Below are 24,075 nucleotides of genomic sequence, written 5' to 3' on the forward strand. Positions count from 1 at the left end.
TTTATTATAGCAAAACCAAAAATGTTTTGTTTTTTTTTTTAGTTTTTTTAAGTAGGCAGCAGAGAGTTTTACGATGTTCACCATCAACAAAAAGTTGAATTTTGGATTTAGGGCCTGTTCACAGCAGAACACTTATGCGTTTTTTCCCGCATTGCATTCAAAACGCGCAGCAGGTGTCGGTGTTAAGTTAATGACACCACAAGCTCAGTACATTTGCCTGCACTGGATCTCATTAGTACAGAAGTACCATGCAATGCGATTTTTTTTATTTTATTTTTTTTTAAGTAGTACTTACACTACTTTTTGGTGCAATTCAGCCCATTCAAAATAAATGGGCTCAAATCACACCACGTTGCAATGGATGCTGATGCATGTTGTGTTCCTTTTGCAATTCCTGGGGTGATCTGGCCCCTAGGGCCGGTTCCCACTGGTGCGATGTCCGACATCGCATGTGATTCGCACACAATGCGATTTCAGCCATACAGATAGTTTGGCTGAATTTGCATCGCATTCGGACCAAACTTACACAGAACCCTTTTTTTTTTTTTTTTGGGTCCGCAGCATTCTTATGTCTTTCTTTCACCAATGTCTTTCTTCTTGTCACTCTTCCATAAAGGTCAGATTTGTGGAGAACACGACTAATAGTTGTCCTGTGGACAGATTCTCCCACCTGAGCTGTGGATCTCTGCAGCTCCTCCAGAGTTACCATGGACCTCTTGGCTCTTCTCTGATGAATGTTCTCCTTGCCCGGCCGGTCAGTTTAGGTGGACGGCCATGTCTTGGTAGGTTTGCAGTTCTGCCATACTCTTTCCATTTTCCAATGATGGATTGAACAGAGCTCCGTGAGATGTTCAAAGCTTGGGAGATTTTGTTATAACCTAACCCTGCTTTATACTTCTCCACAACTTTATCCCTGACCTGTCTGGTGTGTTCCTTGGCCTTCATGATGTTGTTTATTCACTAAGGTTCTCTAACGAACCTCTGAGGGCTTCACAGAACAGCTGTATTTATACTGAGATTAAATTACACACAGGTGGACTCTATTTACTAATTAGGTGACTTCTGAAGGCAATTGGTTCCACTAGATTTTAGTTAGGGGTATCAGAGTAAAGGGGGGCTGAATACAAATGCCCCCCACACTTTTCACATATTTATTTGTAAAAAAAATTGAAAACCATTTATCATTTTTCTTCCATTTCACAATTATGTGCCACTTTGTGTTGGTCTATCACAGAAAATCCCAATAAAATACATTTACGTTTTTGGTTGTAACATGACAAAATGTGCAAAAATGTCAAGGGGTATGAATACTTTTTCAAGGCACTGTATGTTGAACTCGGTTCCTTCCAGTAAAACGGAAATACTCCTACTCCAGGGCCGTAGAAGTCTTTAAAGTTTTCTCTCGTAGTTCCTCAAGTTCCTCAGGTCCTCGCAGGTCGGCCATCCTGACCTCTCGTTGGGTGACGTTGCGTGTCCATCGCTCTCGGTGACGTGTCCTCCTTGAACCCGGAGCGGAGGATAAAAAGGGGCGCGGCCGACATCCGTGACCGGCAGCTGTTGGCGGCTCCATTCTTCTGTCGGCTTTGCGTGTTGCATACAGAGCGGCTCGTTGGCCTCCGCTGGCTCTTGCTGAATGGGAGGCAGAAAGCCGTACATCTGTCTGTCCTGAGAGCAGATGTGACCAGACCATAGAGGGGGGGGGGTGAGGGGCAACGAGACTGATGAATGACTTTGGTGCAGACGAGGAGCATGTCCGGGACTCCCCTCCCGTTATCACACAGAGCCGGGCTTTACTTTCACATCAGTCCTTTTATAAAATGGCAAACTTCTCACAAAATCCTCGCACAATGCAATGACAAAGCATAGAGGATCTCCAGGCTGTATGGGAGAAAATTCAAAGTCAGCAGCTGTGAATAGCGTAGAAATACTGCAGCTGCTGACTGATCGATAAGGGAGAGTACATGGAGTTCCCAGCCTAACTAAAGAACTGACCACGCCGAGCTCTCCTGCTTGGTGTGGTCAGTTTCTAATAGGAAAGCAGAGGGACTGGCAGGAACACCAGGGATTTCACACAAAAGAAGCAATACAAAGAGAACCGGATACTTTCTCATACAAGTACAGTAGTACCTCGGATTACGAGCATAATCCATTCCAGGAGAATGCTTGTAATCCAAAGCACTCGCATATCAAAGCGAGTTTCCCCATAGGAATCGATGGAAACTCAGATAATGCGTTCCAGTGCCACTGCTGGTGTATGCAGTACCACATGTGGCCAGAGGTGCGGGGGCGTCTGAGACACTCATAGACCCGAGTGTCTCCGAGGGTGACCCGAGTGTCACCGGCGCCCCCGCACCTCTGGCCACATGCGGTACTGCACACCCCAGAGGCTCGAATCCTGCTCATCTTGCTAGACAATGCTCGCAAATCGAGTCAGAATAAAAATAGCTCGTATTGCGAAGCGCTCGTAAAACCGCGTTACTCGCAATCCGAGGTATTACTGTACATGGTACGGCAGGCACATATCAGGAATAGGAAGTGTTGGGGGTGACAGACGCTTTAACGTCTTGCCGCCGTCGCAACGCATACGCGCCTCGGCAGAGGGATGGGCTTTAACCTCCACTCGCCGCACATAATGCGCCATTTATACAGCTGCGAAAAAGACCGCTCTTGGTCCCTGCTGATGATCATTAGCGGTGGGGACCGCCTGCTGATCATGTGACAGCCAATCACAGTGGTCATGTGATCAGCCAAACTTCCCTGCCCCCCCTCCCCCCCAGGTGAGGTATCGTAGGCTTAGTGATGGTTTTCCTTCCTTCCGAAGCGCAAAGTGGGCTATTGTTCTACCTTTTTGCCGCCATCTTGGATCACAAGCGGTATTTTAAAGATGAAAGGCTGAATTCAATGGACGGTCGGGTCTTCCAGGCTATTCGATCGCTCTCCGTACTGAAGCGAGGACAGTAATGAAGATGCTTTTTTTTTTTTTGCAGGGTGGGGGGTTTTCGAATTTCGGGCTGGCTGCAGGTAAATTAGAATCTGTTTACTCAAAGACATTATTTGGGGTGCAAGGTGGGGGGGAGGGGGGGGATTGGGTTTCCCTGCTGCGGCTGTGTGAGTGGGGGGATTGTTGTGTTGGACAATGTCGGCGTTATCCGGAGAAGTCAATGGCAGGATGATGTCACGGCTTCTTAATGGCTTCTGTGTTCCGTCGCTCGCTGCGGCCGGGATCAAGTGAAATGAGGATTTCTCACCAGGTGTCATCAGAATCGAGGACAGGCTTGCTTTGTCATTTCCATTTCCATCGGATTCTCTTATATATAGTCTTTTTGTATTGTTTTTTTCGGGGGGTTTTTTTGGATAAAGGAAATGAGAACAGAACAAAGTGGACTTCCCTACAGACTGCAGGAACTTTTCTGCTGTCCTCGGCAAACATTCACAGACACCAAGAACATGATATTAATAGGATCCAGCCCTCCGAATCTATAAATGACGCAGCGCTCTTCTGATTTATACAGAGACTGCTACTAATTATAGACTTCCAATATTGGGAATACTAGAGGAGCCCTCGGGAATAGACATGCGCACTGCCGAAAAATTCTTCCGCTTTAGTTTCATTCATTTTTCGGGTCATTCGTTTATGATCTTAAAGTCGAAAATTGGAAAAACTCCAAAAATAAGAAAGAAAGAGAATTTTCGAAAATTCAAAAGAATAACTACCGTATATACTCGAGTATAAGCCGAGTTTTTCAGCCCGTTTTTTAAGCCCCCCCCCCCCCCCTCGGCTTATACTCGAGTGAGCCCTACAGCAGCCGTACCTTTTGATTACTAAAACAGCAGGTGTCTCCCGCTGTGTTATGCAGTCTGTTCGGCCGTCCATTGTAACAAAGGCCCGCCTCCTCCTCCGCCTCGTCCGTGATACAGAAACACTGATACAATGCTGGGAAACTAGCAGTGTTCCATCTATGAGGCTGCAAATGGGCACAGTGAGGCTGCAGATGGGCACAAGTGAGGCTGCAGATGGGCACAGCGAGGCTGCAGATGGGCACAGCGAGGCTGCAGATGGGCACAGCGAGGCTGCAGATGGGCACAGCGAGGCTGCAGATGGGCACAGCGAGGCTGCAGATGGGCACAAGTGAGGCTGCAGATGGGCACAAGTGAGGCTGCAGATGGGCACAAGTGAGGCTGCAGATGGGCACAAGTGAGGCTGCAGATGGGCACAGTGAGGCTGCAAATGGGCACAAGTGAGGCTGCAGATGGGCATTGTTTACCCAGTAGCTGCACCATTTTTCCACCCTAGGCTTATACTCGAGTCGAGTTTTTTGTGGTAAAATAACAACATAACGAACCTCAGCATCTAAACGAATGGTGCGAAACGAATTAATAATAATAAATAACAAGAATAATAATACAAACTTTTTATTATTATTATTATTAATTTGTTCCGTTCCATTAGTTTGGATATGGCATTTGTTTTTTTCAGATGATTCGTAACTTTGAATACATTCGTATTTGTTACGTCAGCCAGATTTAAAAGGAAATTCCCACACCTATAATTTAAGGGGACTTTCACACTGCCAGCGCCCGGGGCGTCGGCGGTAAAGTGGTGCTTTACCGTCGTTTTTGCAGCACTTTTCGGCTGCTAGCGGGGCGCTTTTAACCCCGCTAGCGGCCGAAAAAGGCTTAAAACCTTTTAGTTCGGCGGCGCGCGCTGTAGGAGCGGTGTATTCGGCGCTGTAGGAGCGGTGTATTCGGCGCTGTAGGAGCGGTGTATTCGGCGCTGTAGGACCGGTGTATTCACCGCTCCCACATCGCTGCAAAGAAGCTGCATGCAGGACTTTTTGTGACGCCCTGCCAGCACAGCGCCCCAGTGTGAAAGCGCTTGGGCTTTCACACTGGGATTGCAGCTGAGGCTTTTTTCAGGCGCTAATTTTAGCGCTAAAGCGCCTGAAAAATGCCTCCAGTGTGAAAGGGGTCTAATAGTATACAAAATAAGGTAGTACTGAGTATTACCAGGGAGGCAGACTTTTTAGGCTAAGAAACAGTGGAGAAGATATAGCAGTATAAAAAGTATAAATTTATTGAAAAATACAAATATCTAAAAAAACAAAATGACAGTTGTAACATAAAGCATCTATGATTATTGTGCAGTGAGCCCTTGTATGTCTACGCGTTTTGCCGTTAGGCTTCCTCAGGACACGGCCAAGGTTCACAGATGAGACAGAGAAGGAAATATGTCTCTCTATCTTAAACAGGAAGTGGTTGCAGAAGATCAGCAGCAAAGTGATAAAAAAAAGCAAAACAACAATTTTCAAAAATAAAAAATGGCAGTTGTTTTTGTTAGGCCCTACTTTACGCTTACTTTACCATTTGAATACTGTAATTATTTTGCTTATTTGTCTTTACTTGACAAGATTACTCTTAATGGGCCTTTACTGAGATGTTTATTCTTTTTCATATGTCTTTGGCTCAAAAACCAACAAAAAAATAAATAAAAATTGAATGAAAATAATGGCAGTTGTGTGACCCACAGTGCTTTTAGCAAACTAAACGCCATCGTTGGGTTTTAAGTTTACTTAAAAGTAAATGCCAACAATTTACAATGGCATTCGCTGCCAAGGTAGGTGAAATCAGGCTTCCAGGCTCCTCATATTTCAGCTCCATTATAAGTAAAGGTTGTGTTGGCATTTTCACACTCATGAACATTACTTGTGTAATAAAGGGTCCTGTTTGGGCACAATTTGGGCCGTACATCCGAGACTAAAGTGGAATTAATTTCTGTCTTTAGTGTGTGCTCTGCCACCTGGTATGAACGGATGAAGCTTTTCATCTTGGCACAGGGATTGTGAGCCCTTTTATTTCTGGGGTCAGCAGTCAGGTGACCACATTCCTGAACGCAGCAACATATTTGTGCGTCCCCGCAGGAGCTCGGGGTCCAGTTTCTCACAGACAGAGGGAACTTTTTGTTCTGCGCGAGGGACCATTATGAATACATAATAGGTGGTGCCCGCAGATTAAATAGTTGGCACCGCTGTGTCTCGGAGGGAAGAGAAAGACGCGGGACTTGAGAATTGTGGACTTAGCTGAATAATTCTGGCCCTGAGCAGTAAAATCCTTCTTGGAATAATACCTCCTGGTTGGTCGGTGAGCAAATCCAGAGTTTTGCTAGAAACAATTTGAGTTGTGTAAGTTGCCTGTGTGTGTGTGTGTGTGTGTGTGTGTGTGTGTGTGTGTGTGTGTATACATATATATATGTGTGTGTGTGTATGTGTGTATATATATATATATATGTGTATATCCATGGGTAGAATATTATGGGTCTTGGCTTGATATACATGTTTATACTTTTTAATAAACGTCTTATGAACCATATATCAAAGTTGCAGATTTCTGGACACCAGGCGCTCCTTCTATCCTGCCCAATTCTTGCTGAATATTATGGGTCTTGGCTTGATATACATGTTTATACTTTTTAAAAAACGTCTTATGAACCTTATATCAAAGTTGCAGATTTCAGGACACCAGGCGCTCCTTCTATCCTATCCAATTCTTGCTGAAACAACCATAAGGCCATATCAGAAAGGTAGTAGCCCAAGCCTCTAAGAGGGTCTATCACCACCATCCCCCATTGGGCATGACCCACTGGAAGGGATTTCTTCTTTTTGCCCCCACAATCGCCCACCCATGACCATTGACCGATTTTCAGTCAGTCCAGCGAGGGGTCTCCAGCACAAACCAGACTATATAAGCCATGGGAATTTATTTCCCTTTTCATCATCAGCTGTCTTTGAGGGTGAATAGCTGTAGATGTTTTAGGTTTGACAGGTGTAAAGTATATTCCGATCAATGATCCACCTTCTGAGAAGATAACTGACCTATGCGTAGACAGGTAATTGAACAAGCCAACCAACCTCACTTGCGAGCCGGGCAGCATGGCTTGGATGATGCATTTATATATGGTCCCCCATGGTCACATGCATGCAACTTTTATATAACCTGTGAACGGGCTTCCAGCACTGGAGCCAAAAATCCATCCGAGGCAAATTTGGCCATTAACGTGGATAGCCAGAACTGTTTCGGATGAGGTCACCTTGTAGATCTAAGTTACAAGGAAACCTCATCCGATACATTCACGGTGAGGACCAAATATTACTTGGATGGATTTCTGGCTCCAGTAATGGAAGCCCCTATAGCACGTGTCAAACACAAGGCCCTCGGGCCGAATGTGGCCCACCAGGCCTTCTCATGTAGCCCTCACACCCAGTTTTGCAGCCGGGAATGTAGCAGAACTCTATTCCGCTACCTCTGGCTCTCATCCTCCGCTCCCGGCTGTCACTTGTAAACACAGAAGCCTTCTGTGTCTACAAAGGACAGCTTTGCTCAGTGGCTCCTGGATGTAACAGATATCTGCACACGCTCATGACGGGGACAGATCTCCAGAGAGAGAATGATTTCCCTGCAAGGAGAGATGCTTACACAGGGAGGTACTAGAGCCAGGCCAGGTAGGAGAGAGAGATGCGAGGAAGCTTTGGCGGGGGGGGGGAATGGGTGTTGGGTTGGGTTGCATACCCTGCACTCTGTATGTAGTTCACCTCTAAACTTTGCATTGTATACATTGCACACCCCCAAACCTTGCACTCTGCACGTAGCGCACTCCTGAACGCTGCACTCTGCACGTAGCGCACTCCTGAACGCTGCACTCTGCACGTAGCGCACTCCTGAACTCTGCACGTAGCGCACTCCTGAACGCTGCACTCTGCACGTAGCGCACTCCTGAACGCTGCACACTGCACGTAGCGCACTCCTCAACTCTGCACACTGCACGTAGCGCACTCCTGAACCCTGCACTCTGTAGGTAGCGCACTCCTAAACCCTGCACTCTGTAGGTAGCGCACCCCTGAACGCTGCACTCTGTCCGTAGCGCGCCCCTGAACGCTGCACTCTGTCCGTAGCGCGCCCCTGAACGCTGCACTCTGTCCGTAGCGCGCCCCTGAACGCTGCACTCTGTCCGTAGCGCGCCCCTGAACGCTGCACTCTGTCCGTAGCGCGCCCCTGAACGCTGCACTCTGTCCGTAGCGCGCCCCTGAACGCTGCACTCTGTCCGTAGCGCGCCCCTGAACGCTGCACTCTGTCCGTAGCGCGCCCCTGAACGCTGCACTCTGTCCGTTGCGCGCCCCTGAACGCTGCACTCTGTCCGTTGCGCGCCCCTGAACGCTGCACTCTGTCCGTAGCGCGCCCCTGAACGCTGCACTCTGTCCGTAGCGCGCCCCTGAACGCTGCACTCTGTCCGTAGCGCGCCCCTGAACGCTGCACTCTGTCCGTAGCGCGCCCCTGAACGCTGCACTCTGTCCGTAGCGCGCCCCTGAACGCTGCACTCTGTCCGTAGCGCGCCCCTGAACGCTGCACTCTGTCCGTAGCGCGCCCCTGAACGCTGCACTCTGTCCGTAGCGCGCCCCTGAACGCTGCACTCTGTCCGTAGCGCGCCCCTGAACGCTGCACTCTGTCCGTAGCGCGCCCCTGAACGCTGCACTCTGTCTGTAGCGCGCCCCTGAACGCTGCACTCTGTCCGTAGCGCGCCATTGAACGCTGCACTCTGTCCGTAGCGCGCCATTGAATGCTGCACTCTGTCCGTAGCGCGCCCCTGAACGCTGCACTCTGTCCGTAGCGCGCCCCTGAACGCTGCACTCTGTCCGTAGCGCGCCCCTGAACGCTGCACTCTGTCCGTAGCGCGCCCCTGAACGCTGCACTCTGTCCGTAGCGCGCCCCTGAACGCTGCACTCTGTCCGTAGCGCGCCCCTGAACGCTGCACTCTGTCCGTAGCGCGCCCCTGAACGCTGCACTCTGTCCGTAGCGCGCCCCTGAACGCTGCACTCTGTCCGTAGCGCGCCCCTGAACGCTGCACTCTGTCCGTAGCGCGCCCCTGAACGCTGCACTCTGTCCGTAGCGCGCCCCTGAACGCTGCACTCTGTCCGTAGCGCGCCCCTGAACGCTGCACTCTGTCCGTAGCGCGCCCCTGAACGCTGCACTCTGTCCGTAGCGCGCCCCTGAACGCTGCACTCTGTCCGTAGCGCGCCCCTGAACGCTGCACTCTGTCCGTAGCGCACCCCTGAACGCTGCACTCTGTCCGTAGCGCACCCCCGATACAACTGGCCCTTTGAGGGCTACCATACTGCTGATGCGGCCCGCAATAAAATTGAGTGCAACACCCATCCCCTATAGTGTACAGGTTATATGAGCATTGCAGACACGCTACCATGGGTACCAAATACAAGTCCGTTGTCCAGCCAGACCACTTCACTTGCAAGTGGATTGATCAGCTTGCTAAATTACCTGTAGTCTCTGCGTGGGTAAGTATTGGCCTGTCTGCCTTTGTGTTGCCAATAGCATGACCTTAAGCCCTTACATCTTTTCTATCCTCAAGTTAAACTGGAAAAATAATGAATGAATGAATAGTGAAGGTATTATGCTGTATTACTGGGAGTGCTACATATTTGGTACACCAGAGTCATTGGTTTTACAGAACACGGAGGTAATGAAGATCAAAGACTAGATCATTAGCATGTGAATGCCCAGTCCAATAATTGGCACAGTGGTTGGCCGGGGTTCTTGAGAGACCTCCTGTGGCGTCGGTGGCAACCCCGGAACACCAGCCCCGCCCAGATTACTGCGATGATCACATATCATCCAACGCCGCTCTGTGCCAGCTGAGGCGAAACTAAAGAGGGTTTGTTTTCTTTGAATTCAGATGAGTTGGATGTTTCTGGCTCTTCCCATCTCTCATAGTTTTCTGTGCCGGGCTGCCTGGTCATCACATTCCCTGAGCTCCTGGGATTCTAATTTCTCTTCAGTAATTCCAAAGAATCTTTCTTCTCATCACAACTTATGGAGGAGACATTATATGCTTTATGGTAATAGACCTCAATAGCAGCTTAAATTGGTCTAATCAGCAGTTGAATTCTAATGACCTCGTTGACTCCTGCAGATAGAAGTCTTTGTGATCGCCCCGTTCTGACTTTTTTTTTTGTGTTTTGTTCCTCCAGGCGTATGAATGGGCATTGGAAGGCATGCGACGTCTTGCCACCGTCAGTTTGGACGACTGTAATTCCCCGGAGTTGTGTACCGGAGCCATCGAGAGTCTGGAGAAGTACCAAGTGCAGCACCCGGAGTTTGAGGAGAAGAAATTCGAGGAGATGAGGGAGCTCGCCTATGAGCTGAAAAGCGACAAGGGAACCAAGCAATGGAAGTTTGCATGGTCAAAGTGCCAGGAGGCCAGACAAGTGTTCGAGAAGAAACTGGAGGCAGCCCTCAGGGCTAAACATTTACTGATCGGAGAGCAGACCTCTCCACGACCAGTCTCGCAAAGGAGACGCCTGAACAGTGTAGACCAGAAAGTTCTCCAGAACAAGCCCCTCAGCTCCCCGCTTTGCGGCAGGGAGAGGAGGCTGGGCAGAGTTCTCTGCAACCGACCAGAAGTTGGGTATTCCATGGAACAGGCGCCCTACAGAGTGAGCCCCTCCTGCTCCAGTGCCAGCTCCATCGCCTCGTCGGATTTCCGAGGGCGTAAAATGTCTCTTCAGAGTATTCCCAGTGAGGATTTCAACTTGGAACTGTTCCACCAGGTGCCGTCTGGATCCTCCACCCCCACCTCGTCCCGGCCCATGGGCCGAAGGCTACTGAGAAAGGCTCAGAGCTTTGACCTCCCCGGAACTGAGGCTGGGACTCACGGATGCCAAAGGAGGCTGAGCGAGCCCGCTAGGCGAGGGAACACCGGAGTGTTTATTAAAGGCCTGGAAGTGAGCAGCACGGAGGTCGCAGATCGACCTTGCAGCCCCCGACAACCCCTGGACTGGTCAGCGGAGAGGGTACTTAGCGACAGGAGGAGTAGCGTCTCCTCGGTCGATGGGAGAAGTCGCACCAGGTATAAAATCTTATGACTTGCTAATCTGATTGTATAATGTGCAGGGTTCTCGTTCTCACTAAAAAGTGGTTGTAAACTACATATACCCAGTGAAGTGACTGGTCTCAGGTGATATACAGAGATGAAACCAATCTTCCTACATAAGTTGTACCTGTTTGTCTACAGCCATCTCCCCCCCCCCCCCCCCTTCCTATGCATCCATTCAAAGTGCAGAATTTCAGTGCATCTCCACTAAACACGTGTGAAAAGGGAGCAAAAAAAAAAAAACTCCGATGTGCATGAGGCCAAAGATTGCAGCACAGAGCAGAGGAAACGTCGCTTACGGCCGGTTCACACCACAAAAACGCACTCCAGACATGTTCCGGATGCGTTTCTGCAGGGGCGTTTTTGATGGGTTCCGGTGTGTTTTTGATGCGTTTCAGGGTGAATTCCAGGTGTTTTGTGTTTTTTTTTTTTTGCTTCCTGTTTTTTTTTTTCTGTCACTATACTCCTCCCGCCACACTCCAGTGCCCTCCGCCGCTTACCGGAGCCGTCGGCAGCGATCGGGTCCTGTCACGTGTGTGGTATGGGAGACGAGTGAGGAGAAGATGGCTGTCCAGTGCGTTTTGATGCATTTTTTTGTACGTTTTTGATGCGTTTCTGGATGCATTCCAGGTGCTTTTTTTTTTTTTTTCACTATACTAGTGTCCAGTGCAGTTTTGATGCGTCCCAGTGCGTTTTTTATGCGTTTTACTGCATTCCAGTGCAGGAAAAACGCAGCATGTTCTACTTTTTTTTTTTTCTTTTCTGGAACTGAAAAGCACCGGAACTGACCGCACTGGTGTGAACTATGCCATTGGAAACCATATAACCTACTTTCCATGCGTTTTAGATGCAGAACAAAAACGCACTGGACTGCATGTGGTGTGAACTGGGCCCTTAGAGCAGTGAAGACTTGACATCTTAGCACTTAAATACACAGAAAAGCTAAGCATCCGATTTACAAGTATGCTGATCGCCATGCAACTCGGACGGGAATGTTGTGGCGTTGCAGCACTCCTCAGAATCTTTAACTGTGCAAAAAACAAAAGGGTGCAAACGCCCTAGTGCAAGATACAAATTATACTTACAAGCCAATAATGAATAGGGTTTCATAGATAAAAAAAAAAAACAAAACAGAGGTCTGCCCTCCAACCTCTTAGGTCCAAATGGATGACATAACCCGCTGATGAGTTTCGGGGGACCGGCCCCCTTCCTCAGAGTTATTGCTCTGAGGAAGGGGGGTGGTCCCCTGAAACACATCAGCTGGTTAAGTCATCAGTCTGGGCCTATAAGGTTGGAGGGCAGACTTCTTGTTTCTGAATATGATACACTACTTACTATTCATGATTTGGTTTGTGAGTATAATTTGTATCTCTCTCCTTTTAAGAATGTGCTGTAGATGATGCACTTCAGAGGCGTTTGCTCCCTTTTTTTGTTACTACTTTGTTGTTAGAAAGCAGAGGAAGTTATCAGTTTACAAGATTTTCTGGCAGGATCAACAGATTTATTTTTGCAGTTATTGAACAAATATAACAAAATGCATTTATTGGTAGAATTCCCGGACAAGAAGCTAAGCGGGGAAGTTTCTCATCAGGATTTATTGTACACATTTGGTGCAGACAGAGTAACGAGGCCGTATTTAGTGACATAAAACAGCGGGATGCCGACACTGATTTACTGACGTGTTCAACTGGGGCTGACTATTCCAGACTAGATGTCTGAGGGGTATAAAAATAAAATATGTGAGAATTCGCTGCACCGCATCTGCTCGCTGTGTCTGTCAATGCCATGATTCTGCTGCTCTCAACACAGTTGGCTTGTTGTTGGTCTGCCAATAGGTGGCGGCAGAGATCCTGAAGATGAAACACTAAAGACACTTCGAAATCAAATCAAAACTTTTTTTTTTTTTTTTTTGGATGGAGAGGCAGAAGTTTGTGCCCCCGTTGTGGAGATTTTACTCTTCTTGTCACAGAGATGTGACAGGATACAGAGCATCCGGAAAGTATTCACGGTGCTTCACTTTTTCCACATTTTGTTATGTAACGGCCTCCAAAATGGATTGAATTAATTATTTTCCTCAAAATTCTACAAACACTACCCCATAATGACAACGTGAAAAGTTTGTTTGAAATCTTTGCAAATGTATAAAAAATATATATATATATATATATAAAAAAATCCCATGTACATAAGTATTCACAGCCTTTGCCGTGACACTCAGAATTGAGCTCAGGTCATCCTGTTTCCACTGATCATCCTTGAGATGTTTCTACAACTTGATTGGAGTCCATCTGTGGTAAATTCAGTTGATTGGACATGATTTGGAAAGGCACACACCTGTCTATATAAGGTCCCACAGGTAACAGTGCATGTCAGAGCACAAACCAAGCCATGAAGTCCAAGGAATTGTCTGTAGACCTCCTAGACAGGATTGTATGGAGTCACAGATCTGGGGAAGGGTACAGGAAAATGTCTGCATCATTGAAGGTCCCGATGAGCACAGTGGCCTCCATCATCCATAAATGGAAGAAGTTTAGAACCACCAGGACTCTTCCTAGAGCGGGCCGCCCGGCCAAACTGAGTGATCGGGGGAGAAGGGCCTTAGTCAGGGAGGTGACCAAGAACCCGATGGTCACTCTGACAGAGCTCCAACAAGTCTCTGTGGAGAGAGGAGAACCTTCCAGAAGAACAACCATCTCTGCAGAATTCAACCATTCAGGCCTGTATGGTAGAGTGACCAGACAGAAGCCACTCCTCAGTAAAAGGCACATGACAGCCCGCCTGGTGTTTTCCAAAAGGCACCTGAAGGACTCTCAGACCATGAGAAACAAAATTCTCTGGTCTGATGAAACAAAGATTGAACTCTTTGGCCTGAATGGCAAGTTTCATGTCTGGAGGAAACCAGGCACCACTCATCACCTGGCCAATACCATCCCAACAGTGAAGCATGGTGGTGGCAGCATCATGCTGTGGGGATGTTTTTCAACGGCAGGAACTGGGAGACTAGTCAGGATCGAGGGAAAGATGAATTTAGCAATGTACAGAGACATCCTTGATGAAAACCTGCTCCAGAGCGTTTTGTACCTCAGACTGGGTCGAAGGTTTATCCTCCAACAGGACAACGACCCTAAGCACACAGCCAAGATAACAAAGGAGTGGCTACAGGACAACTCTGTGAAGGTCCTTGAGTGGCCCAGTCAGAGCCCAGACTTGAACCCGATTGAACATCTCTGGAGAGATCTGAAAATGGCTGTGCACCGACGCTCCCCATCCAACCTGATGGAGCTTGAGAGGTCCTGCAAAGAAGAATGGGAGAAACTGCCCAAAAATAGGTGGACCAAACTTGTAGCATCATACTCAAAAAGACTTGAGGCTGTAATTGGTGCCAAAGGAGCTTCACCAAAGTATTGAGCAAAGGCTGTGAATACTTATGTACATGGGATTTTTTTTTTTTTAATAAATTTGCAAAGATTTCTAACAAACTTCTCTCACTTTGTCATTATGGGGGATTGTTTGTAGAATTTTGAGGAAAATTAATGAATTTAATCCACTTTGGAATAAGACTGTAACATAAAATGTGGAAAGCACTTTAAATGCTTTTCGGATGCACTGTATCTCAATTATTTTTATTTTTTATTGCATTTTAGTGTAAATATGAGATCTGAGGTCTTTTTGACCCCCAGATCTCATATTTAAGAGGTCCTGTCATGCTTTTTTTCTATTAGAAAGGATTTTTACATTCCTTGTAATAGGAATAAAAGTGACACAATTTTTTTTTTTTTTTTTTAAAGAACAGTGTAAAAATAAAAAGTAAAATAAGAAAAATTTTTTTTTTTTTTTAACGCGCCCCGTCCCGCCGAGCTTGTGTGCAGAAATGAACGCATATGTGAGTAGCGCCCGCATATAAAAACAGTGTTCAAACCACACATGTGAGGTATCGCCGCAATCGGTAGAGCAAGAGCAAAAATTCTAGCCCTAGACCTCCTCTGTAACTCCAAAACATGCAACCTGTAGAATTTTTTTAAACGTCGCCTATGGAGATTTTTAAGGGTAAAAGTTTGTCGCCATTCCACGAGCGGGCGCAATTTTGAAACGTGACATGTTGGGTATCAATTTACTTGGCGTAACATTATCTTTCACAATATAAAAAATTTGGGCTAACTTTACTGTTTTATTTTTTTTAAAGCAAAAAAAGTGTAATTTTTTCCAAAAGTGCGCTTGTAAGACCACTGCGCAGATACGGTGTGACAGAAAGTATTGCAACGACCGCCATTTTATTCTCTAGGGTGTTAGAAAAAATATATATAATGTTTGAGGGTTCTAAGTAATTTTCTAGCAAAAAAAAAAAAAAAGTTTTTAACTTGTAAACACCAAATCTCAGAAAGAGGCTCGGTCCTTAAGTGGTTAAAGCCGTCACCTAAACCGTTGTCTGCGTTGGAAGATTTCCCATCTAACCCTTCCAATGCTTTATTCAAAAACGACATTTTAACAGCTGTGAATAGAGAGGCGGAGCGTTCTTCAGAGGAAATCTGTAATATTTCTCTTATCTTCTCGTCTAGTAAACTGCGGCATATCATTGACGAAATGGTAACCACAGAGAGGGAATACGTGCGCTCACTGTGGTACATCACCGACCACTATTTCCCCGAAATGGATCGCATGGATCTTCCTCAGGATCTGCGAGGAAAGAGGGGCATCATTTTCGGAAACCTGGAGAAACTGAGGGATTTCCACAGTCAGTATTTCCTGAAGGAACTGGAGAGCTGCTGCAACCACCCGCTGAGAGTCAGCCACTGCTTCCTCCGACATGTAAGTAGGCGGAGCTCGGACCCCCAGCAAGCCTTTTCTGTCTTCGATAGGTGGGGCGGGTTCAGGACCCAATCGCTGCATGTAGGGGAGAAGGAGGTGGGGCCGGTTCAGGACCAAAGCCCTGCATGCAGGGGAGAAGGGGGGCGGGGCAGGCAACACTACTTGAGATTTTAGTACAGCAGATAGAGAGAGAGTTGTCAGCTCAAACAGGAAGTTAGGAGATCACTGGATTTCTGTCAGCTCAAGTTGAGTGAGCTGATTGGGGACAGCTGTAAGACTGAAGCATGCAGCCCTAGCTCTCTGTCAGGGGCGGCCCATCCATTAAGGGCGCACGGGCGCCGCTACCCCCCCCCGTCCATTGCCACTGCCCCCCCCCCTCTTTCAGGACACCGGCGCATGGATTCCAATGCGGAGGGGCTGTTTTTTGTTTTTTTTTAAAGCGCCAATTTAGAGGCTTTAATAGGCTTCAATATAGGGTGGGCTCGGGTCGCAGAGGGTGTGCGCTCCCATCCCACCCTGGTGTGTTACAACAGTGAATGAATATTCACTATTGTAACACTGATCCTCCTCTCGGCCAATCAGGAAGCGGGTTTTGACACCGGTCACCCGATCTGCCGAAAGGACAGGTGATCCTATTGGACACTTAGAAGGAGGAGGAGCTGGAAGCTGCCATGGAGGAGAGGACACAGAGCTGCTGCACCACGCGCCACGATGGGTTAAGTGCCGGACTGACTGGCAAAACAGCGGGGGGGTTGATTGCCGCTCCCCCCAAAAAGAAAAACACTAACCGTCACTGCTCTCTGTCCTTTGGGCTGCCTGTTTTTGTGCGCCTCTTTTGGTAACTAGAAGCAGCATCTGCCCCGTTCTCTAAATTTAGAAGAGTTGTGCAAGCTTGTGCTCTTTGTTATTTCCCTCCATTATACCTATTCACAACGGAGGAAGGGCGAGCAATGAATTGGGTGTAGGTAAAAAAAAAAAAAGTGGTGCAAGCCCCTTTTGTTATTTTAGGAGCGATCAGTGCACACAACAGGAAATCTGGAGCTGCATGCGCTGATCTCGCTGTATGTCCCCGCACCCTATTTAAATCAGAGTGGGAGGGAGGAGTAGGGTTGTTAGGCTGCAGGCTCTGCTTGTGTAGTGTGATTGCTGCATGAGCAGAGAGAGAGAGATGTGAGTTGTCTGCTGATGGCTCAATATTCTGTATGACAGATCTCACTTGGTGGGAGTCTGCCGCAGTTTTCTATATGGAAATGCCTCTGTTGATCAGGTGCACACCGGAAGGGTAATTCCCCAGAATGTTTGTAAACACTGGCATGTTTACATTTGTAATGGCTGTGATTGGTTCATAGCAATCAGAAAGTACAAAGCCAAACTCATTGGCTCTGTACGGTGTTCTTGTTGCTGAAAACATGGTAAAGAATGGAGATCCCTACTTTAATGACTTTTTTTTTTTTTTTTTTTTCGTACAGAAAGACCAGTTTGGGATGTACGCCTTGTACAGCAAGAATAAGCCAAGGTCGGATTTGTTACTCGCCAGCCACGGGAATATATTTTTTAAAGTAAGAGCATTACTTTTCCTGCTATGACTTTTGTACTTGCTTTATGCCCAGATGTGACGGTTGCCTTTTCTTCAATGGTGATTTCTGTTTTTGGTTATCTTTTTTAGTACAAACAGCGTCAGCTGGGAGACAAGATGGACCTTGCTTCTTATCTGCTGAAGCCGATCCAGCGAATGAGCAAATACGCCTTATTACTGAAGGATCTGATCAAGGAGTGCGGCGAGGCTCAGGAACAGGAGTTTGTGTATCTGCGGGCGGCTGAGGAGATGGTCAGGTTCCAGCTTCGTCACGGCAACGATCTTCTAGCCATGGATGCCATACGAGACTGCGATGTGAGTCAACGTGAGGGCATTGAGTAGCGGTGCACCGAAACAAACATTTCCGGTGCCGAAACTGAAAAATTAGGATGCACTTGGCCAAAACCAACAATTAAAAATAAATAAATAAAATAAAAAAAATAAGAATAAAAAATTAAATATTATAAATATATATATATATATATATATATATATATATATATATATATATATATATATATATATATATATATATATATATATATATATATATATATATATATATATAAAATAAATAATTGCATTCGACTTCTTTTTAATTAATACCATGAATTTAAGTGGATATAGAATTTAAAATGTTAGCCATTATTGGCACCATTTTGAGTCCTGCTTGGTGCATATTTGGCAAACCGCACCTCCCCATTGAAAAGCATTAAAAACGCAGCAAGAACGCATCAAAAATGCACCCGTGTTTTGCATTTTTTATGCATTTTTTGAGTCACATGACCTAAGAAAAACACGCCATAAGCACAGTAAATACAACGCAAAATCGCAGGCGTTTCTGGGAGCCATTGTTGCCACTTTTTTCCTTTTTTTTTTTTTTCTCTTTCGGCACAATGCTGAAAACCTTATTTTTGGCCAATAATTTTGGTGGATCACTAACATTGACAAGAAAAGGGTTATTTCGCCGTGTCAGACCGGTGTGTTGTTGCCACATCCCTGATGTAATTTAGAAAAGAAGAACCCCCTTGGTTGGGACTTTATAGGCAACAACCACACGTAAATAGATTAGAAAATATATTTATCCTATGTACATAAAATTGTTCGATCATGAAATGATCATTAGTTTAAAAAGACATATTAAAACATATTACAAAGAAGCACAAAAAAAAAACACACAACAGGTTACAAGGTTTGCATCACTGGTCATCAACTCCTGTCCTCAGGGCCCACTAACAGGCCAGGTTTGCAAGATAACTGAAATACATCACAGGTGATATCGTTTGCTGCTCAGTGATTGCCGTATTCTAGTCTGCATCTCAAGGTAATACATAAAACCTGGCCTGTTAGTGGGCACTGAGGACAGGAGTTGATGATCACTGGTTTGCATGACCTAGAAAAGGTGTTACTCTCCGGTATAAAGTGGTCTCCGGTACCCGACGCGTTTCTGGTTCAAGCACCTTCGTCAGGGGTATTTGATAAGAGTATATACAACCATAATTTTGTCTTGCATGCAAAATGTTCCATCATGTGACTTAAAAAAAAAAAAATAAACGAGGCACTGTCAGCGGGGGGTGCCGATAGGCGCCCACCAGGAGCACCATTATCACACGGAAGCGTTAGAAAGAAAAGCTCGCCTATTTTAATTTGCCTGGTGATCACAGCGAATCATATGGGCAGCACAGTGGTGTAGTGGGTAGCACTTTCACCTAGCAGCAATAGGGTTGCTGGTTCGAATCCCGACCATGACCTTATCTGCCTGGAGTTTGCATGTTCTCCCTGTGCCTGCGTGGGTTTCCTCCGGGTACTCTGGTTTCCTCCCACACTCTAAAGACATGCTGGTAGGTTAATTATATCCTGTCGAAAAAAAAAAATGGCCAAATATGTGTATGTTGTATGCGTTTGAAAGCATTTCAGGACCCCATGGGGTAAAGGACCGCGCTATACCGCAGATGGACACCGGCGGCAAAAAGCGCCCTGAGGCGATTCAGTAGGTAGCGCTATACAAGTCACTCATTCATTCATTATGTAGCAGATTGCCAACAAGGTCTGTAGATATAGGGGGGTTGACTGTATCCAAAGCTCGCAATGTGGCTTCTTATCCAGGTGTAGCACCCTCTAGGTCATTTAATATTGGACCTCCATATGTAAAGGAAGAAACCTCCGTCCAAGCTTCACCCCGCTCTGCGGTGTTCTCAGGGTGAATTGCTAGCATCGAGGGCCGAATAGCGGGGATATAGACAGTTTGCCTTTTCTTAAAGCAGAACTAAAGTCTAAAATTAACAAACTGTGAGCAGACAGGCTCTTGCAATGTCTCTTCTGCAATAAAACAAACCTAACCTACCTTGCTTGTGGTCATCTTTAAAATTTTTCGCTGAGCTGCGCGTGCGCAGTTCAGTTTACATTCCAGCAGAGTGCCTGTGTCCCGGGATGACCACACTTTCTTGCACGTGTGCAGGAATGAACTCATCCCGCACCGGCCACTAGAGGTGACCAAAGACCGTCACCCGGAGAAGAGGCTGGTGCCGGCAAAGGGACCTCACAGGCATCGGACCATCGAGGCTGAAGTAAGTTTTGCTGACTTTTTGGTTCTGCTTTAAAGTAGAACTAAGGTCAAAAACTTAAAATCAATAGGTAATAACACTAAGTAGGATGTAAAATTTGTCTGCCTTTGTCACGTGAATGCAAGTATATATATAGAGAAAGTTATGTGCTCCTCCTCCAGCTTGTCAGCTTCCTTCATTGTGGAGACAATGCAGCTTCCTCTTGCTGCGGTATGTGTACACCTTTGGCTGCTGCCTGAGCATCTAAAGGGGGTAGGGATTGGGGGGCTGTAAAACCTGACTCAACAGCAGGGTTTTACCCCCCCTCCAGCTTTACGTGTGATGGGGGGGCGCCAGCGGTAAAGCGCCGCTAGATTTAGCATCACTTTACTGCTGTTTAAGAGGCGCTTTGCCGCCGCTAGCAAGGTGCTTTTAACCCCCCCCCCCCCCCCCCCAGAAGGGGTTAAAAGCTCCCGAAAAGAGCCAAATGGCTTTGCAGGAGCTTCGACAGCTCTGCCCATTGATTTCAGTTGATAGGATGCCACCGTCCCATCCTGCAAGTGCACCACCCAGTGTGAAAGCATTCGGACTTTCACACTGGGGTGGCTTTACCGGCGCTCTTTTTATTGGAAAAGCGCCCCAGTGTGAACGAGCCCTATGGGTGCCGCTGCCGAATGAAACGAAAGGCTCGTTCACAAGTGTAGCAGGCACTGCTGCTCCTTAGAAGGTATCCGAGATTGTGTTGACAGTTAGTGATGAGGCGATATGTTGCCTCCTCACCACCTGATTTAAACCCATGATTACCATGCAATGCACGCGAATGCTACGCGGTAGTGCGGCAAATAGAGGTTTAAATCAGGTGTGAACAGGCGACACTGTGTCCGGTGATCTTTGACTTCTCCCATGTTTTTCAGGTAGATCTCCACCTCTTGAAGGTTGCCTACCCCCTGGTTTAGCGTTTTTTTTCTGAACCGTTGAAGTTTTCAGTAATTTTAAGTTTGTAGTCACTCACACTCCAAAGATTTATTTCTACAATTTTATTATGAATGTCACAAAGATCAACGCTATGAGGCCTTGCATGGTCCCCATCCTCAGAATAACACTGTCTACTAATCCCCCCCCCCCCCCGAATAATGGGACCCTGCAAGGACGTGAAACGCTGTCACCTTTGTGACATTCATAATAAGTTGTGGAAACACATCTTTGGAGGACTAGTGACTTCTTACTTTTGATATTTGGTTAGGCGCGGCGCCATCCATTGCTGCAAGCCACCCCATAGATACTATACCCGGCTTGGCATCGTCGGGATTGTGGAGCTCTATAGGGGACTCTTTACATGACTGTGTGCCTAGGATCAGACTCCAGATGATTCCTACAATTCCCTTTTTGGTAGCACTGGAATGTTTTTTTTTGGTGCCTGTTTCTCTTATTGTTTTTTCAGTTTTAATATACTGTCTAACTTATGACATACAGTCACACTGACATTCCCCGCTTTGTATTGTGATTTCCAGGTAAACCTGAAGGAGCAAGGTCAGCTGGTGAGGCAGGACGAGTTCACGGTGTGGCTGGGGCGCAAGAAGTGCCAGAGACACGTCTTCCTGTTCGAAGATCTCATCTTATTCAGCAAACCGAAGCGGATCGAGGGCGGCCTCGATGTTTATATCTACAAGAGGTCATTTAAAGTGAGTGAACCAGATCGGCCCTCTGTGAAAAAAGGTTTGGACATCCCTGGTTTATAACAATGTTTGATTATGAAATCCTTCTGTCCTCAAACGGGATACAAGTTAACAAGAATATCTGATAACCGTACAGAAGTAGGAGTCTGGTGTGGGTGGGTCCGAATTGCACATGTTATGGATTTCTCAGACCAGGGTCATCTTCTCTAGAAGGTCATAGAATATTTTTGAACATCTGAAAAGATACAAAAGAGTAACAAGCAGAACTCCTGTACAATGTCCTATTTTTACAGCTATACTTTTAGCTCAAGTTCTTGCTTGGCTCCAGACGTTATCTGAGTCTTGTTATTTTTGCAAGGCTATTTTTTTTCTGGAATTTGGATCTGGCTGTTCATGGCAGTTTTTTTTTTCTGGTTGACAGACCGCAGATATCGGCTTGACTGAGAACTCGGGGGACAGCGGACTGCGTTTTGAAATCTGGTTCAGGAGACGTAAATCCAACGACACGCACATTCTACAAGCGAGCAGCAATGATGTCAAGCAAGCCTGGACGGCGGACATTGCTGAAATCCTTTGGCAGCAAGCTACCAGGAATAAAGGTGTCATATTGCGCTAATATCTGTAATATATTGTTTGGGTGTCCTAAAAGTGAACATGCACTTTGTCCTTCCTTGTTCATATAGTACCCTGTTTCCCCGAAAAAAAGACCTAGCGTGATTGTCAGTGATGGCTGCAATATAAGCCCTACCCCCCAAATAAGCCCTACCCTGTTTCCCCCGAAAATAAGCCCTACCCTGAAAATAAGACCTACAAGGACTTTAACTAGGGCTTATTTAGGGGGTAGGGCTTATATTGCAGCCATCACTAACAATCACGCTAGGTCTTATTTTCGGGGAAACAGGGTAGCCCCCCTTCGCTGCTCGGTTTCTGTTTATTCACCTGCTGTAGTAAAGAGAAAAAAAAAATCTGTCTGGGTATTAAGGTGGGGGGGGGGGGGGATATGGCTTTTTCTCCTAACCACTACAATGCAATGCAGTGAGCGTTGTCACGTGGTGAAGAACCTTCGCTATGTGTAACTAGACAAGTTTGGACCTTCTACAGCAGGGAGTCTGGAACTGGTGGCCTTTCAGCTGTTGCAAAACTACAAGTCCCATCATGCCTCTGCCTGCGGGAGTCATGCTTGTAACTGTCAGCCTTGCAATGCCCCATGGGACTTGTAGTTTCGCAACAGCTGGAGGGCCACCAGTTTTTTTTCTTTCTTGCCCGCTTGTCTCCAGTATGAAACAGGTGGCAGGGAAGATTTTACATAAAGGAAGTGTAAATGTTGGGGGATGGGAAAAGTTCACTTTGAACATGGGATTTTGTTGTAATATCACAGGAAATATCCTGAAGTGCACCCATGACATGGCTTTGTGAAACTCTTAAAGTGGCCCTTTAGTAAAAAAAAAAAAAAAAAGACCACCACTATCCTGCCCACGTGACTCCCTTAAGGTCCCAAATGGTAACAGCATCACCTAGAATATCTTTATTGTAGAAATGGCTCTTCCAGGAGACCGAGGAAGCCAGTCACATGACCTACAGCCAAAGCATTGCTTAGGTGACCTTTTGCTGGTAAGGCAGCTGATTGGCTTATTCTACCTATGAGCAGTATTGCCTTTAAAGAATGCCCATGTTTTTCGTCTAATGACAAGTCGCCTCAGAACTGCGTCTTCTATTTCTTGACGTGGGCATGGTATAGGGGAGGTGGCCAAAAACAAGTACAAATCCACTTTATAACGGCACTGTTAGGCCTTGTTCACATGGGCCTACCTAAAGTGGTATTAATAGTTCAACTTGTTTTTTGTTTTTTTTTTAAATAACAAATAGGTTATACTTACCTTTTCTATGCAGTTTTTCACAGAACAGCCCCAGCCCTCCTCTTCTTGGGTCCCCTCCTGGCTCCTCCCCCCTTGACTAGTGCCCCCCAATAGAAAGCCGCTTGTTGTGGGGGCTTGCCCCCCCCAAGGTCTGCTCTATGCATCCACAAGACACACAGAGCCGTGGTTTGCCCATTCCCCCCCCCCCCACCCTCACTGGCAGTGATTGACAACAGTGGGAGCCAATGCTTTCTCAGCAAATGAGGAAAGGGAGTCCTGGGACAGCCAAGGCTCTCGCCCACATCACTGGATTAAGAGGGGGGCTCAGGTGAGTATTGAGGGAGGCTGTGGGGGGGGGGGGAGAGAAACAGCACACAGAACGATTGTTACCATCATGAATAGAATGTATGAAGAAAAAAAAACCATTCAGCCTTTCCCATGTGAGGGCCGTGTCTTGTCTGCACGAGATGCACAGGTGTTCCATGGATCAGCATGCAGGCAGTCCCATTCATGTCAATTGGAATGCAGAAGCTGCAAAGACCCAGCCACTACTTCCTTATTTGACATCCGTGTGGGGGTACGGCACCCACGCGAATGTCAAATTGCGAGTAGAAGCTGTGTCCTTGCAGCTTCTGCATCCCAATTGACATGAATAGGACTGCCGGCATGCTGATCCATGGAA

General features: G+C 46.7%; 1 protein-coding gene across 2 annotated transcripts in view; it reads left to right on the top strand.

Annotated features, from left to right (window-relative positions):
• PLEKHG4 (pleckstrin homology and RhoGEF domain containing G4) overlaps positions 1-24,075 on the top strand; it is a 174,028-nt gene that overhangs the window by 140,185 nt on the left and 9,768 nt on the right. For both annotated transcript variants that reach the window (XM_073605844.1, XM_073605846.1), the window contains exons 14-19: positions 10,035-10,912; positions 15,493-15,742; positions 17,212-17,301; positions 17,409-17,633; positions 21,373-21,543; positions 21,959-22,136. In XM_073605844.1, the coding sequence (XP_073461945.1) occupies positions 10,035-10,912; positions 15,493-15,742; positions 17,212-17,301; positions 17,409-17,633; positions 21,373-21,543; positions 21,959-22,136 (1,792 nt within the window). The remainder of the gene's footprint in view (positions 1-10,034; positions 10,913-15,492; positions 15,743-17,211; positions 17,302-17,408; positions 17,634-21,372; positions 21,544-21,958; positions 22,137-24,075) is intronic.

This window comes from Aquarana catesbeiana, linkage group LG11 (genome assembly GCF_042186555.1).
Source record: "Aquarana catesbeiana isolate 2022-GZ linkage group LG11, ASM4218655v1, whole genome shotgun sequence".
Classification (NCBI taxonomy): domain Eukaryota; kingdom Metazoa; phylum Chordata; class Amphibia; order Anura; family Ranidae; genus Aquarana; species Aquarana catesbeiana.